The following is a 13,749-nucleotide window of genomic DNA, read 5'->3' as shown; positions in this document are numbered from 1 at the left end:
TGTCTCCCCATCCAGACAAGGAAGGAGGTCCTGGAAGACAGCAGTGACCACCATGTGAACCTGGTTCCCAAAAGTTCTGTGTGCCCCCAGCAGCAGCTGGAAAAAAAAGCTGTGCGTTTTAAAAGGGCAGTAGGAGCCCTCGAGGAGGACACCTGCCTCACAGTGGCCGTGCCCATCACTCCGTGGTGTCTGGGCCGTTTACTCTGGACCACAGTCCCTCGAGAAGTTGTCGTGAAAGGCCCAGCCGAGGCCGTGGAAGGTGGAGTCAAGCCCAGCTTTCACTTGAGGAAGTGGAGCCGGTCCCTTCTGCCTGTCCTGAAGCCACGAAGCCACTGGTCCCCTGTGGGGACAAGCAGCAAAGGAGGCTGTCTGGTCTGGTGCTGTCACATTTCTGTCCTTGTCCAAGGCTCAGGGGACACTGGGAAGCATATCCACAGGGCCGTGGTATAAAACGTGCCTTTCTAAAGGACCCACATGTTGGGGCACCTGGGTGGCTCAGTGGGTTAAGCCTCTGCCTTCGGCTCAGGTCATGATCTTAGGGTTCCAGGATCGAGCCCCACATCGAGCTCTCTGCTCAGCAAGGAGCCTGCTTACCCCTCTCTCTCTGCCTGCCTTTCTGCCTACTTGTGATCTCTCTCTGTGTCAAATAAATAAATAAAATCTTAAAAAAAAAAAAAAAAAAAAAAAAAAAAAAAAGGACCCATGTCCAGGCTTGGTTCCCAGCCGTCCTGCCTTGCTGTACACAGGGGCCCGGACTCTCCCAATTTCCACTGGCTTCCTTTTCTGCAGTATCAGACACATCTCTCTCAGGGACCTTCTCCCACTGGGACTCGTGGTGTTAAAGTCACTCCACTGGTCTGTCTCTGCTGTGAACTCTGATGCCTGGAAACTGAACCCATCTCCCGGTGCTTCCTGCTACTGGAGCCTCTGGACAGGGAGGCCCGTGTGGGAGGGAGAGGCAGCCTGCAGAGAGACAGAGACATCTAGAGACTGGAAAAGCAGGGTTCAGGCTGTGTTCCCGAAGTGAGCCAAACAGGTCCTTTGTGCACGGGCCCCTAGGCGCTGGATTTCACCAGAGCGGACTGCCCCCGTCGGCTCAGACAGCCCCCAGCACCCAGCTCTGATTTTCTTTCACATTGGCAGCTCTTCCAAGTGTAGCTTAGGGGAGCGGTTGGCCTTCTGGAGCCAGCCTGTCGGCCACACCCCGGCAAACCTCACCCCGTCTGCTAAGAATACAGGAGATAGAGCTTTGTGGTTCTCACACCCCAAGCCAGTCCCTGAGCTGCTGAGCTGAGTCCCCTGCCCAAGCAGTCCCTTCCCTGGCCTTTGTCCATTAACCCATGGGGCCAGAGCAGCAAAACGCCGTGGCCAGAGTGGCCCAGGGATGCGGGACATCGCTCTCTCTCCCGGCGCTGGAGGCTGGAAGTGCAAGGGGCCAACAAGGGGCCAGCAAGGAGGAGTGAGAACCCTCCTCCTGGTTCGCAGCACCCACCTTCTCGCCGCATCCTATCATGGTGGAAGGGGCTGGGGAACCTTCTGGGGCCTCTTTTACCAGGTGCTATTCCCATCCACGAGGCTTCCACCCTCAGGACCTAAACACCTCCCCCAGGCCCCACCTCCAAAGCCATCATCTTTGGTGCTCAGGATTTCCACAGATGTATTTGGGGGAGCGGGGACTCGCTGAGCATGGAGCACTCCACCCTGCATCGTGCCCCCCTGACCATAAGGGCCTGGCCAGTCTCACGCTGTGGGGGGCTCCCCTATAATACGACTCCGTGCCCACGCCACCCAGGACAGCCTGCTGTGTGCTGCTGCCTCTCCTGGCCTTGTCCTCTTCCTGGGTCAGCCCCCAGTCCCTGGAGGCCCCTGCAGTTTGCTCCTGAGCTCCTGGGAGATCACAGGTCTGAACCTTAGCGGCTGCTGTGGATCCAAGATGAGGTGGAGGGTTTCTAGCTGTCAGCTAGGGCGTCTCTAAGCATGGCGAAGCGAAAAAGGCCTCTGCTCGAGGCGTGCCTTGACTTGGCGCAGGAAAGCCACTGACTCTGTCAGACCCGGGACTCACAAAGCCTCGTGGGCGGGCTGGAACGCCCAGCCGAACCTGAACGCGTGCACTGGGGGCGGCCCTGTGCAGCCTCAGCCTCATCATCAGCTGTGCGGAGAGGACAGCAAGCTAAGCGCCAGGGACAGATCTTGAGCTCTGGGATCCTTGCAGATGTGGGACAGCCCTCTGCGAGGCCCAGATCTGTCCAAATATCTTGGGTGCGTTCGCAGACCGTGAGGGTCCCTCCCAGATGTTCAGGGTAGAGGGCCGGTTCTCTCCTGCAAGGGCACCATTGCTGCCTGTGGGCGTGGCATCCCGGACGCAGACCAGCGAGTGCCCTCCTAACTCAGCGCCCCCCCGGGAGGCCCCACGGCCCCAGAAGGCCCATCACCGGGACCCTGAGGCCTCCACACGCCCTGCACTGATCCAACACAGCCCCCTCTGCGTTGGCCTCATCGGCAGGCCTAGCCCGGCTGGTTGCAGTCTGCGACAAACACTGCTTGCCTGGGTCCCTCCTGCTTCCCCTGCTGCACCCACCAGGCTGTGAGGGTGTTCAGCCAGCCTTCCCGGGAAGGCATTGCTCTTTCCTCTCCCCCTCACGGGAGAAGCGATGTGCACCCGTCGCAAAAGCTGTTGGAAATTCAGGACGTCATCCCCACCACCCCCGGACAGTGACGAGTCTTTCTGGTTCCCTTCTATGACGATGCTGGTCTGTGAAAATGCTTTCGTGCCCGCCACATAGGAGCCTCCAGACAAAAGGGCCTGGGAGAGAAGAGGGGGTGAGGGAAACAACGCAGTTTGATCACTGAACGACACACTGATTTGTTTATCTGGAGGAAAGGCAAGCCCCACACCCAGGACATGTGGGGCGGGGGTAGGGCTCTGTGATCCTGGGGTTCCAGAAGTGCTCCTGGAAGCCTTGTCCCCTCCCAAGAGATGCTCGTGTGCTGCCCCCAGAGCTGCCACAGGGCGGGCAATTCAAACCGACCGCCAAGCCTGGGAGCAGCCAGACAGCAGTGTGACAGGGTCGGGGGTGAGGGGAGGCAAGGGGGGAGGGGGAACCTCCAGCAGCACAGCCCCAAGTCACCTCACTTCTACCATTCTCCAACCGGAGACCGCGACACATCCCACAGGGTCAGGGCTCCGGCCCACCAGGTGGTCCAGCCCCACTGCTACCAGTCCCAAGCCCCAGGTTGCTCTGGGCGCTTGTGACCAAGGGGCTCTAAGGCACAGGCTCCCGGAGCCCGGCCTCCACTTCCCCGCATGGGTTGGAGCAGCTCCAGGCGCTCAGGCACACAAGCCCCTCACCGGACCCCCGGCTGACTGTACAAGGCCATAGCTCAGGAACACCAGACCCGAGAGCCGCGGAGGCCACAGGCGGTGGGCAGGGGTGCGTGCACAGTGTCCATCCCTCTGGGTGCGCCTCTCCGCCTGCATCTCCATGTCCCCACCTGAAATCTCTCGAGCCCGTACCTCGGGGGTTTCATGGAGGCTCCCTCACTCAATCTCCAGCCCCCTCAGCCCTCCCCCGCGGTCAGGGGGTCCGGGGACCGAAAGCTCCCACCCTCCAGTCACCTGGCCCGTTCTCCTGGCAGCCAGGCCCCCGCCTCGGTGCTGCCCAGAGTCACCTGGTGGACCTAACAAAAGTCACCTTCCTCACTCCCCACACTTTGGAATTACGAGGGTTTGGGGAACTCAGAGTCAGGGCTCGGGACCAAGACCAAATAGAAATGAGATATGTACTGTGGTCATTGAGTGACCAACCCTAGATCTTCCTTATGAATCACGGTATCACACCTACATTCCACACTCTCTGAATCCTGCTGCTGTGACCTTGGGCCCACAAAGGAGTTTTGAGACCCAGCTTTCAAGTCCTTGACTGTACACTCAGAATTGGGATTGCTGGCCCATACAGAAATTTCCATTTCTGCTTTTTGGTGGCCCTGCCCCCATGCTTTCCCACAGCAGCTGCTACCAGGTTCCATTCCCACAAGAGTGTACAAGGGTTCCGATTTCTCCACAGATCCAACGTCGAAAAGGCCACAGAACTCTTTCTTGTGCTCGAAATTTCTGATGCAGGTGGAAGGCAGCAAACACCCTTCCTTCCTGTCACGAGAGTGTGCTCGGGCTTCTGCAGGATCCAGTGTGTATTCTCAGAGCCAATTCTCCATTCCAGACTTACCCCCACACCGAAGGCACCCCTTCTCCATGTAGGACCACGGTCACAGCACAGCTAACTGGCAATCACCTGGGACCAGAAGTAATCATGGGGACCAGACGCCCCAGCCACCTGGGCTCATGGCATTTCTACTGCGGTGCTCGCCGCGAGAGCTGCACCCCGCCTTCCTTTTTCCACTTCTTCTGCAGTTCTCAGGGCACCCCTCCCCAGCTTCCCACTAGGACTGGGGCTGCTCGACACAGACTTCTGTGGCTGTGACGTGTCCTGCTTCTCCTAGTGTCCTCCCTGCTCATCCACAGGGCCTTCCAGAAAGGAGAGCTCAGTGTGTGTCTGGCAATCAAGGAGCCAGCGAGCAGGGCTCCCTCTGTGCTGAGAGGACATTTCTCCTCCATTCTGGAAGAACCAAGCCAGGGCAGGAGCCCCCGCGTGTGTGCCTCTGGCATGTACACAATGATAGACAGAAAGGCATCAGAAGCAAGAACAAACTTTCCTTTTATTTCTCTAGTTCCTGGCCCCATCACTTCGCTCCTCGTTTCTTTCGACTGTTCAATCCATCCCTCCAAATGCGTTGTGATTTTGAACTGGAGCCCAAACAAGGAGACAGCGGGTCCGCCGGTTTCCAGGAAATGACAAAACTGACAAAACTCATAACTCTTGAACTGGGTCAGGACAAACGCTGTGGGGGGATGTCACTCACACACTCAGCCGCTGAAGCCAACGAAGCCTCCTATAACAAGGAAGTCCACTGGAGAGCTTCGCCAGGGACACCAAGCTCTGAACTTGGGAGGCATCGCAGGGAATCGCCCCCCGCACCCCCCAAAGGAGGCTCTTTGCCCTGCATTTTCCCTCAACCCCCTCTGACCCTGCACTGCTTAGAATGGCAGGGATCTTTCTACACCCGCAGGCACAGGCGTTCACGCACACACACACACACACAAACACAGAAACAGGGAAGAACCAAGAAACGGCCTCACTCCGTGCCCCGCAGGACAAGCTGCCAACCCCGCCGGAGCCGGGACCGCACCACAGCCGCCCCTGGGCCTCAGGCCCCCTCTTCCTCATGGCTCACAGCCTCTTCAGAGGGGGCCAGGGAGGGAACCGGCAGCCCGGGATAGACTCGCAGCAAATACTCCAGCACCTGCAACCTGCTGGTTTCCGCGTGGGCCCTGGGACCCCACAGGAACTCGTAGCGGGCAGGGTCACTGCCGGGCACCTGCCGGTACTCCAGGTACCCTTCCTGCACCCAGACATTGGTCAGGAGCTCCCGGGGCTCCCCATAGATGATGTGCTCCTCGCCGGCATACACCCCCATGACCCCCAGCGCTTCCCACACCACCTCCTCGAGGGCACGGTCGCCCTCCAGGAGGATCGCCCCCAGGAGCACCACCAGGAGGCCGGTCTTGGGCGGGCCCTGCTCACCGCTCAGCATCGCGTCGCAGGTGAGGCCCAGGACGGGGACCAGGACGTAGGAATGCTCGCTGGGGTCCACTTCCTTCACCTCCACGCCGAACACCAGCCGCATGCACTCGGACGCCTGGCCCAGGATCCCGGGGAAGGCGTCCTGCTCATCCTCGCCGACGATCGCCAGCATCTCCGCCTGGCTGGTCGGCTGCTTGGTGCAAAACTTTTGGAGCAGGAACCCCACCAGGCTGACCGCCCTCACGTGGAGTGCAGCGTGGTGCACGGACTCGGCCACCCCCGGCTCCCCCCCAGTGCCAGACCCCTCCTCCATCGCAGAGCTGGAGCTATCTTCAGACAGGCTCCAGGGAGAGGCTGCCATGGCACTGGGGTTGGGGAAGGCCCTCTGAGGGCTCTGGGGAGGACTCGGGCCTCCAGAAGCGGACTCCTCCTCCGGGGTATTAGGGAACAGGACAAAGTAAGAGGAGGAAGAGGAGGAGGAAGTGGAGGATAAGTGGGAGGAACAAGAGGAGAAGAAGGAGGAGAAACTGGAGGAGGAGGAGGAAGAGGAAGAGGAGGAGGAGGAGGGGGGAGGAGGAGGGGGAGGAGGAGGTGGAGGAGGGGGAGGAGGAGAGAGACAGGGCCTCTGCAAACCCCGAAGCCTCATACAGCTGCGCATCTGCCAGGCGCTGGGCCTCTCTGGGGTCCTGAGGAGCCTCCTCCAATTTCCGGAGCTCATTCCTCCCGCCCACAGGCATGATGACTTGTGTCTGGCAGCAGCCCCAGGTGTGGGCAGGACTGGGCGAAGCGACTCAAGGGCCTGGGAGAGGGGGGGGTGTGAAGGGCCTCAGCTGAGGAAGGTGCCCTCAGCCGCCTTGACGAAGGGGACTCCTAGTCTTCTCCGTACTGGCCCTCTCGGGCCTCGCACGGGGTCTCTCCTCCGGGGCAGCTCGTCCCCTTCAAAACTGAAGGAGGGAAGTCCAGGGTCTCCTCTGCTCTCTCTCTCTCTCCTCTGCTCTCTCTCTCTCCTCTCCTCTCCTCTCCTCTGATCCTCAGACCCAGGGCTTCACCTCCCAGCTCCCGAGTCCCCTGTGGGGGGGGGGGGAGGCACCTCAGGGTGCAGACTGGGAATACAGCCCAGGGCGCCCAGGGCCCCCAGGGCAGACAGGAGAGCGGGTCTGACGCTGCGAGGTCCCCACATCCAGAGGGTGGTGGTCCCTGCTCCCTCAGGGGACTTACCTTTGCACTGGCAGGGCCTGGGCCCACCCCTCTGCTAGCCTGAAGCCCCAGTCTCAGAACAAGACCACAGAGCCCCGAGACCGAACAGAAGCAAGTGAGTGTGTCCACATCTGACCGCACCCACCCGGGGCCTCCTAGCTCCCTGGAAGGGGAGGCTGCTGGGTCCTTGACTCCTGCCAGGGCCCACGATCCTGCCTCAGCTGACCTGAGTCCAGACCATCAGACCAAGGCCCATGACTCCCTGAGAGCAGGGATCTGGGAATAAGAAGGGGCTCGGCCTGACCGGCCATGCCCAGAGTTCCCAGAGCTGGCAGTAGGGGCAGCCCAGGGTTGCCTGGGGTTCTCTGGGGTTCCCTCCTTGTTCTGGCAATTGGGGTCCACTCTCTCTTGCCTCAGGGTCGTCACCTGGGACTCCTGACACCCAGGTGGGCTTCCCCAGATGACCAGATGGCGTCCTCTCAGAGCATGGTCCTCACCTCCGTGAGAGCCCCAGAGAGCCGGAAAAGGCACCTTGGACACTGTGATATACAAGCAGATGAAGATTTGCTCTTTGTCTGCACTTCCTGGCTCTCTGCTCTCAAACCCTCATAATTCCTAAGTGTGGGGAGTGAGGAAGGTGACTTTTGTTAGGTCCACCAGGTGACTCTGGGCAGCACCGAGGCGGGGGCCTGGCTGCCAGGAGAACGGGCCAGGTGACTGGAGGGTGGGAGCTTTCGGTCCCCGGACCCCCAGACCGCGGGGGAGGGCTGAGGGGGCTGGAGATTGAGTGAGGGAGCCTCCATGAAACCCCCGAGGGACGGGCTCGAGAGATTTCAGGTGGGGACATGGAGATGCAGGCGGAGAGGCGCACCCAGAGGGATGGACACTGTGCACGCACCCCTGCCCACCGCCTGTGGCCTCCGCGGCTCTCGGGTCTGGTGTTCCTGAGCTATGGCCTTGTACAGTCAGCCGGGGGTCCGGTGAGGGGCTTGTGTGCCTGAGCGCCTGGAGCTGCTCCAACCCATGCGGGGAAGTGGAGGACGGACTCCGGGAGCCTGTGCCTTAGAGCCCCTTGGTCACAAGCGCCCAGAGCAACCCGGGGCTTGCCCAGTGACCCCTGAAGGGTGGGACACTCTTGTAGGCCTGAGCTCCTGCTCTGTGGACTCTGAAGCTGTCTCTGGATGGAGAGTGTCGCAGGTATGCTGAATTCCTGGACTCTTTGTGGGTGTACGAGGTTCGCTGTCACAGGGAACCCCCTCCGTGCAACGGCTGGTACCAAAATGCACCTATACCACCCCCAGGCCACCCCCCAGGGCTAAAGGGGGGCCCGGTGCCCTGTCCCGCGGTGGGGATTCCCTCAATCTCCGAGGAGGTTACTCTTTCCTCCTGCCCGGACCTGCCCTTCCTCCCAGCCCCATCCTGAGTTAGAGGCCTTGTGCCTCTCAGCCCAGGACCTCACCTCCCGGAGGACTCCCCACCTCCCTGCCCATGGGACACGTGAGCATGCCGCTTAGCGCCACCGCTCACTGTTCCTTCCAGGACCGACAGCAAGGCCGAGCTGGACTCTGTGCTGTCCTTTCTTCCCTGAAATGGGGGTGGGGTAAGGGCCGTCCTCCTTCGGGGTCCTCACATTACTGCCTGGGTGATCCTGGGATCCTCCCTCCGCTGCCCTGACATTTCCCACAGACCAAGGGCCTCACGTCCCTGACATCCCCCAGCCCCAACCGTGGGGCACAGGTGGGGCGTGCCACATCCAGCCGTCCCTGCTAGGCCCTCCCTGGCAGAGGGCCCTGCTGAGAACAGGGAAGCTGCACTCTCTAAGGCCCCTTCTCTTTTGATGTGGGGGGAACCTTCATACCCTCCAGCCTCCCAAAGGCTCCTTTTGAGTCCTGGCCATTCTTTGAACTCCCTTCTCTGTTGACCAGGTAGGGCTCCCTCTGTGGCCCTGAAGTCAGCCCCCGGAACAGAATCTCTCAGCCCCGAGCAGGAGGGAGGGGTGCTCCACGTGCAGCCTCTCCTGCCTGTGCTCTCTGAGGACGTGTAGGTCGGGACAGTGGGACGCACTCGGCCTGGGCGGGGAACCCCCTCAGCATCCTCAAGGGGCGCCTTCTGATTCCACTAGGGCTGCCTCCTTCTCTTCTCACCCAGAGGATACGCCCTGCAGAGCCCAGCCCTCAGGACCTGAAGACACATGTGGGCGGCTCATGGGGTTCAGCCCAGCCAGCAGGGGCCCGACGTCCCAGAGCTGACAGAGGGCCGTGGGTGTCCAGGGGTCCCCTCAGGTTTGGGATGGGCAAGGCCCTGGCTCCAGGTTCCAAGCAAGTACCACACCTTGACCACTGGCACTCACCTGCGCTGTGAACTCACGGACTCCTGCCTCAGACCGAGACCTCCACGCCCCGTTCTAGAAGCCCCTGGAGGAGAGAAGGAGGAGGCACCTCAGGGTACAGACTTAGAGCACAGCCCCGGGGCCCAGGGCACACAGGAGGGCTGGGTTGGACTCCCTGAGTGGGCCACCCGTCCAGGCTGGGCGGTCCCCTCCTTGGCCTCTCGGGGGACTTCTTTCCCCTGCCAGGACCTAAGCCCCACCCCGCTTGGCCCAGAGGCCAAAGGGTCCCAGCAAGACCACGCAGCCCTGAGCCTCCGGGAAGGAAAGCAGGGGGTCCACATCTGGACCGGCCTGCATTAGGTCTACAGGGCTCGTCACGGATCTCCAGGGATGGCCGAATGTGGGGTTCCGTCTATGCGGGATGGGTCTGCCTCTTTGTCTATACCTTGACCCCAGGAAGGCCTGGGAAAACTCCCTGTGTTGACTGGAGGCCACCCTCCTGGTGTCAAGGCCTTATCTCACGGAGAAGCCAAAAGGAAAAGCGAGGAGAAATCAGTCTGCCCACCGACCCCCGTGTCCCCATGGCTGACAGAAGTGTGAGGGCAGGCCTGGGCCCTGGGGATCCAGTTGTGGGAGGCATCTCCTCATTTCTCACCTGGGTCCCTGCCTCCTCCACTGACCTGAGTACAGACCCTCAGACACAGGCCCTCCCCTCCCAGAGCCCAGGGATCTGGGGACCAAGAGGGGCTCCGCCTGACAGACCCGGCCAGGGTTCTCAGGGCGGTCAGGGAGAGCTGGCCAGATTTCTGGGCCATCCCCTCCTTGTCCCAAGGGGTGGGTTGGGAGCCCTCGCTCCTGCCTCGGGGGTCCCCACATTGACTCTTGCCAGGACCAGGGCCTCCTGTGTGTCTGCCAGGTGGGCTTCCTCGGATGACCCGACTCCGACCTCTCCCAGCATGGCCCTCGCCTCCCTGAGAGCTCCCAGAGGAGGGTGAGGAGGCAGCACTCCACCCCCTCCCCCCTGTACCGCACCCCATTCATAAAGAGCTGAGATCGGGGGCTGGCCCCTCTGTCCTGGGGCGGGAGTCCACTCTCTGTCCTGAAAGTGCTCATGTTTACTTTCAGCAGGACCTGGAAGTATCCCTTCTCTTAACCTCAGGAGGCACCTTGCAGGCCAAGTCCCCCATCCCGCTGAGACCCAGAGGGGAAACCAGGATCCTCATTTTTGCGACACCCGGCCTGGCCTCGCAGGACTGACCCTCGGGGCACCCATTCATTTGGAACCCCTATGTCTGGGTAGGGGTCTGCTCAGTCCTCCCTCGGGGTCTTGGGGCTCCCCCCTCTGCTGACCTGAGGCCACACTCTTCAGACCAAGCCTCTCCCTTCCCCCAGACCCTGGGTGAAACACTTTAAAAGTCAGGAAACACTTTAGCTGTTCCCCCCCACCTTGGGGGACATCTAAGAAGGAGCCCAAGGGCAACAAAATCACCTTCTGTTTTAGGCTCTAAGGACCTCAACTCTCAGCCTGCATCCCTTCTGGACTCCAGCAGGACCTGGGGCCATGCCCTCCGCTGTCCGGAGTCCTTTCCTCTCTGACCTCCCCGCACATCCCTGAGATCCACGGCCAAATGTGGGGGTGCGACTCAGGCAGACAGCTGCTCAAGGGCCTCCCTCAATGACTCTGTTCTGGGGTCCAGGGTCTCCTCACTTCTCCCTGAGGGTCCTCACCTTGACTCCAGCAGGGTCTGAGCCTTCCCTGCTGCTGACCTGAGGCTGTGCCTCTCACCCCGACCCCGAGCCTCTCTGAGACCCGGATGTGGAATTCTGGACATGCCACTTACCTCCTCCTGCTCAGGGGCCTCCCAGGACTGACTCCCTACTGGGTCTGGGGGCCCTCGGTCCTCCCTCTAGTGCTCACCTTGAATCCTGACAGAACCCGGGCCCTCCCCCTGCTGAACTGAAGCCCTGCTCCTTACACTAGGCCTCCTGACCCTCTGAGACCCAGAATCTGAGGTCCGGTCTCGCTATGCAGTCCCATGACCCCCAGGGATCCTCCTGGACTGACACTATGGCCCAACCCCTGCGAGGCCTCCTCTGTCCTCCTCAGAGTTCATACCTTGACTCGGGTTACTGCCTGGGCCCTCTCTACCCACCTGACCGAGGCCCTCCTCCTTCCACCAAGGCCCCCAATCTTTCCAGAGACCAGGATGGGGGAATCGGACGGCACTGGGCTTCAGTCCCCTCCCCGCCCAGGGGGGCCTCCCTAGACTGACATCAGAGGGGGGCTTCTGCCAGAGTCTCCTCTGTCATCCCTCATGTTTCATGCCTGGTCGTTCCTCCCAGACTCGCCGGGACCAACCCCTCTGCCCACCTGAGGGTGGCCCTGCTCCGTCCATCAGGCCCTCAGTCTCTCAGAGACCCGGATGCAGAATTCCCGATTCGCCACGTCTCCCCACCCCCCCTCACGGACCTTCTGGACGGACTCTGCGCTGGGGTCCAGAGTCCACCGTGAAGCCCAACGTGAAGCCCAGCATGACCTGTGCCCTCCCCTCTGCCCGCCAGAGGGAGGCCCTTTTCCTTCTGCCAAGGTCCCCCAGTCACTAGAGAAACCCGGATACGCGAGTCCCACCCTAGGGGATACGGACCCCATCCCGCCCAGATGCCTTTCTAAACTGACCCGGGGGCTCGAATGCTCAGAGGTCGCCTCTGTCCTGCCTCAAGGTTCATACCGTGGCTCGCAATCGCCCCTGAGATCTCCCCTCGGACGACCTGAGATCGGCTCCTTACACCAGGCCCTTTATCCCTGAGAGACCCGGATGCGGAAGTCCAGAATCGCCACGTGCTCCCATCCCCCAACCACGGACCTTCCCTGACTGACTCTGGGCTGGGGTCCTGGGTCCCTCAGTCCTCCTACATCCTCACCATGAAGCCCAGCACGACCTGCGCCCGCCCCTCTGCCCGCCTGAGGGAGGCCCTGCTCCCTCCACCAAGGCTCCCACTCTCTCTGGAGGCCCGGAGGCTCCAGTCAGGCCACCGGACCACTTGTCCCCATCCCGCCCAAGGGACTTCCCGGAATGGCCTTGGGAGCCGATGTCGGTGCGGTCCCCTCTGGCCTCCCTCAGGGTTCATACCGTGACTCCCATTCACGCCTGAGCCCTCCCGCTGACGACCTGAGATCGGCTCCTTACACCAGGCCCTCCGTCACTCAGAGACCCGGATGCGGAAGTCCGGACTCGCCACGGGCTCCCATCCCCCACCACGGATCTTTCCTGACTGACTCTGAGCTGGTGTCCAGGGTCCCTCAGTCCTCCCTCTGCATGCTCACCGTGAAGCCCAGCAGGACCTGTGCCCTCCCCTCTCCTCGCCCCCCACCCAGGGAGGCCATGTTCCTTCGGCCAAGGTCCCCAGTTACTAGAGAAACCCTGATGCGCGAGTCCCACCCTAGGGGATACGAGACCCCCATCCCGCCCAAATGCCTTTCTTAACTGACCCTGGGAACCGAATGCTGTGAGGTCCCCTCTGGCCTCCCTCAGGGTTCATGCCGTGACTCCCATTCGCGCCTGAGCCCTGCCCTCTGAGGACCTGAGATCTGTGCCTTACACCAGGCCCTCCGTCACTCAGAGACCCGGATGCGGAAGTCCGGACTCGCCACGGGCTCCCATCCCCCACCACGGATCTTTCCTGACTGACTCTGGGCTGGGGTCCAGGGTCCCTCAATCCTCCTACATCCTCACCATGAAACAAAGCAGGACCTGTGCCCGCCCCTCTACCCCACTGAGGGAGGCCCCGCTCCTTCTGCCAAGGCCCCCAGTGTCTCTGAGACCCGGACTCGCCAGTCCCGCCACGCTGGCCTCGTGTCCTCATCCCGCCCGGTGCCTGCCCGGACTGATCCTGCGGCCCGACCTCAGTATCGACCCCTGTGTCCTGGGCTCCCAACTCCCTCGGTGCTGCCCGTGCTCGGGCCCCGACCCCGTCCCCCCTGGACTCCCTGGGACTCCCTGGGCCGCGGTCTTCCTGACCCGGCATCCTTGCCCTCCGACCAAGCTCCTCAGCCCCCTTGGGCCCCCCAGGCACCTTTCAGCCGATGCGCCCTGTGGCCACCCTCCCCAGGGGCCCCAGGGCCGGTCCGCGGCAGGGCCCGAGGGGCTGCACCAGCTCGGGGAAGGCTGAGCCCCACCGATCTCCCTCAGGTGCCGACACCCACTCCAGGGAGGGCCTGGGCCCGTCCCTCTGGGGACCCGTGTCCCCTGCCCTGGCCCCGGCGGGAAGGGCTCAGCCCGGTGGCGGTGCCAGGGGCCCCCTGAATCCCGGGAGTCCCCCACGTCCCCCGCTCGGGGCACCCTCAGGGCAGGGTCTACCTGCACGCCTGGCTGCCGGGCCTGGACTCCTTCCCTCCGCCAACCTGAATCCGGCTTCCCACACGCAGGGCCTCGCCTCTCTCAGGCCTCGGAGGCGGAAGTCGGCGCTCGTCACATCCGGACCCCAGAGGAAGGGGTCCCCTAGGGCTGACAGCACCTTGGGCGGCGATGGGTCCCGGGTGGGCGAGGTGGGAGCAGGGGAGCGGGGAGGAGGGTCCCTCGGTCC

The 13,749-nt window shown here is 62.2% G+C and overlaps 1 protein-coding gene across 2 annotated transcripts; it reads right to left on the bottom strand.

The window, feature by feature from the left end:
• Positions 1-4,550: 4,550 nt before the first annotated feature.
• LOC125091663 (melanoma-associated antigen 8-like) lies at positions 4,551-13,568 on the bottom strand. Of its 2 annotated transcripts, XM_047715416.1 has the most exons (5): positions 13,524-13,563; positions 9,187-9,250; positions 7,263-7,367; positions 6,213-6,438; positions 4,552-6,175 (listed from the first exon to the last, which is right to left on the bottom strand). In XM_047715416.1, the coding sequence occupies exons 4-5, from the start codon at positions 6,374-6,376 to the stop codon at positions 5,263-5,265; spliced, it is 1,077 nt and encodes a 358-aa protein (XP_047571372.1). In that variant the 5' UTR covers positions 6,377-6,438; positions 7,263-7,367; positions 9,187-9,250; positions 13,524-13,563; the 3' UTR covers positions 4,552-5,262. The 2 variants fall into 2 exon arrangements, with proteins under 2 accessions (XP_047571371.1, XP_047571372.1); XM_047715415.1 differs by lacking the exon at positions 7,263-7,367 and having other exon boundaries at positions 4,551-6,182; positions 6,220-6,438; positions 13,524-13,568.
• Positions 13,569-13,749: the final 181 nt, after the last annotated feature.

Source organism: Lutra lutra, chromosome X (assembly GCF_902655055.1).
Source record: "Lutra lutra chromosome X, mLutLut1.2, whole genome shotgun sequence".
Classification (NCBI taxonomy): domain Eukaryota; kingdom Metazoa; phylum Chordata; class Mammalia; order Carnivora; family Mustelidae; genus Lutra; species Lutra lutra.
This window is presented reverse-complemented; position numbering and strand designations above follow the sequence as displayed.

What these genes read in the sequence shown, in the direction of transcription:
- LOC125091663 (XM_047715415.1), bottom strand. Translation starts at nt 6,376, where the DNA reads ATGCCTGTGGGCGGGAGGAATGAGCTCCGGAAATTGGAGGAGGCTCCT. An exon ending in CTCCTCCACCTCCTCCTCCC is followed by an intron (nt 6,183 to 6,219) that starts CCTCCTCCTCCC and finishes CCTCTTCCTCTT; the next exon opens with CCTCCTCCTCCTCCAGTTTC.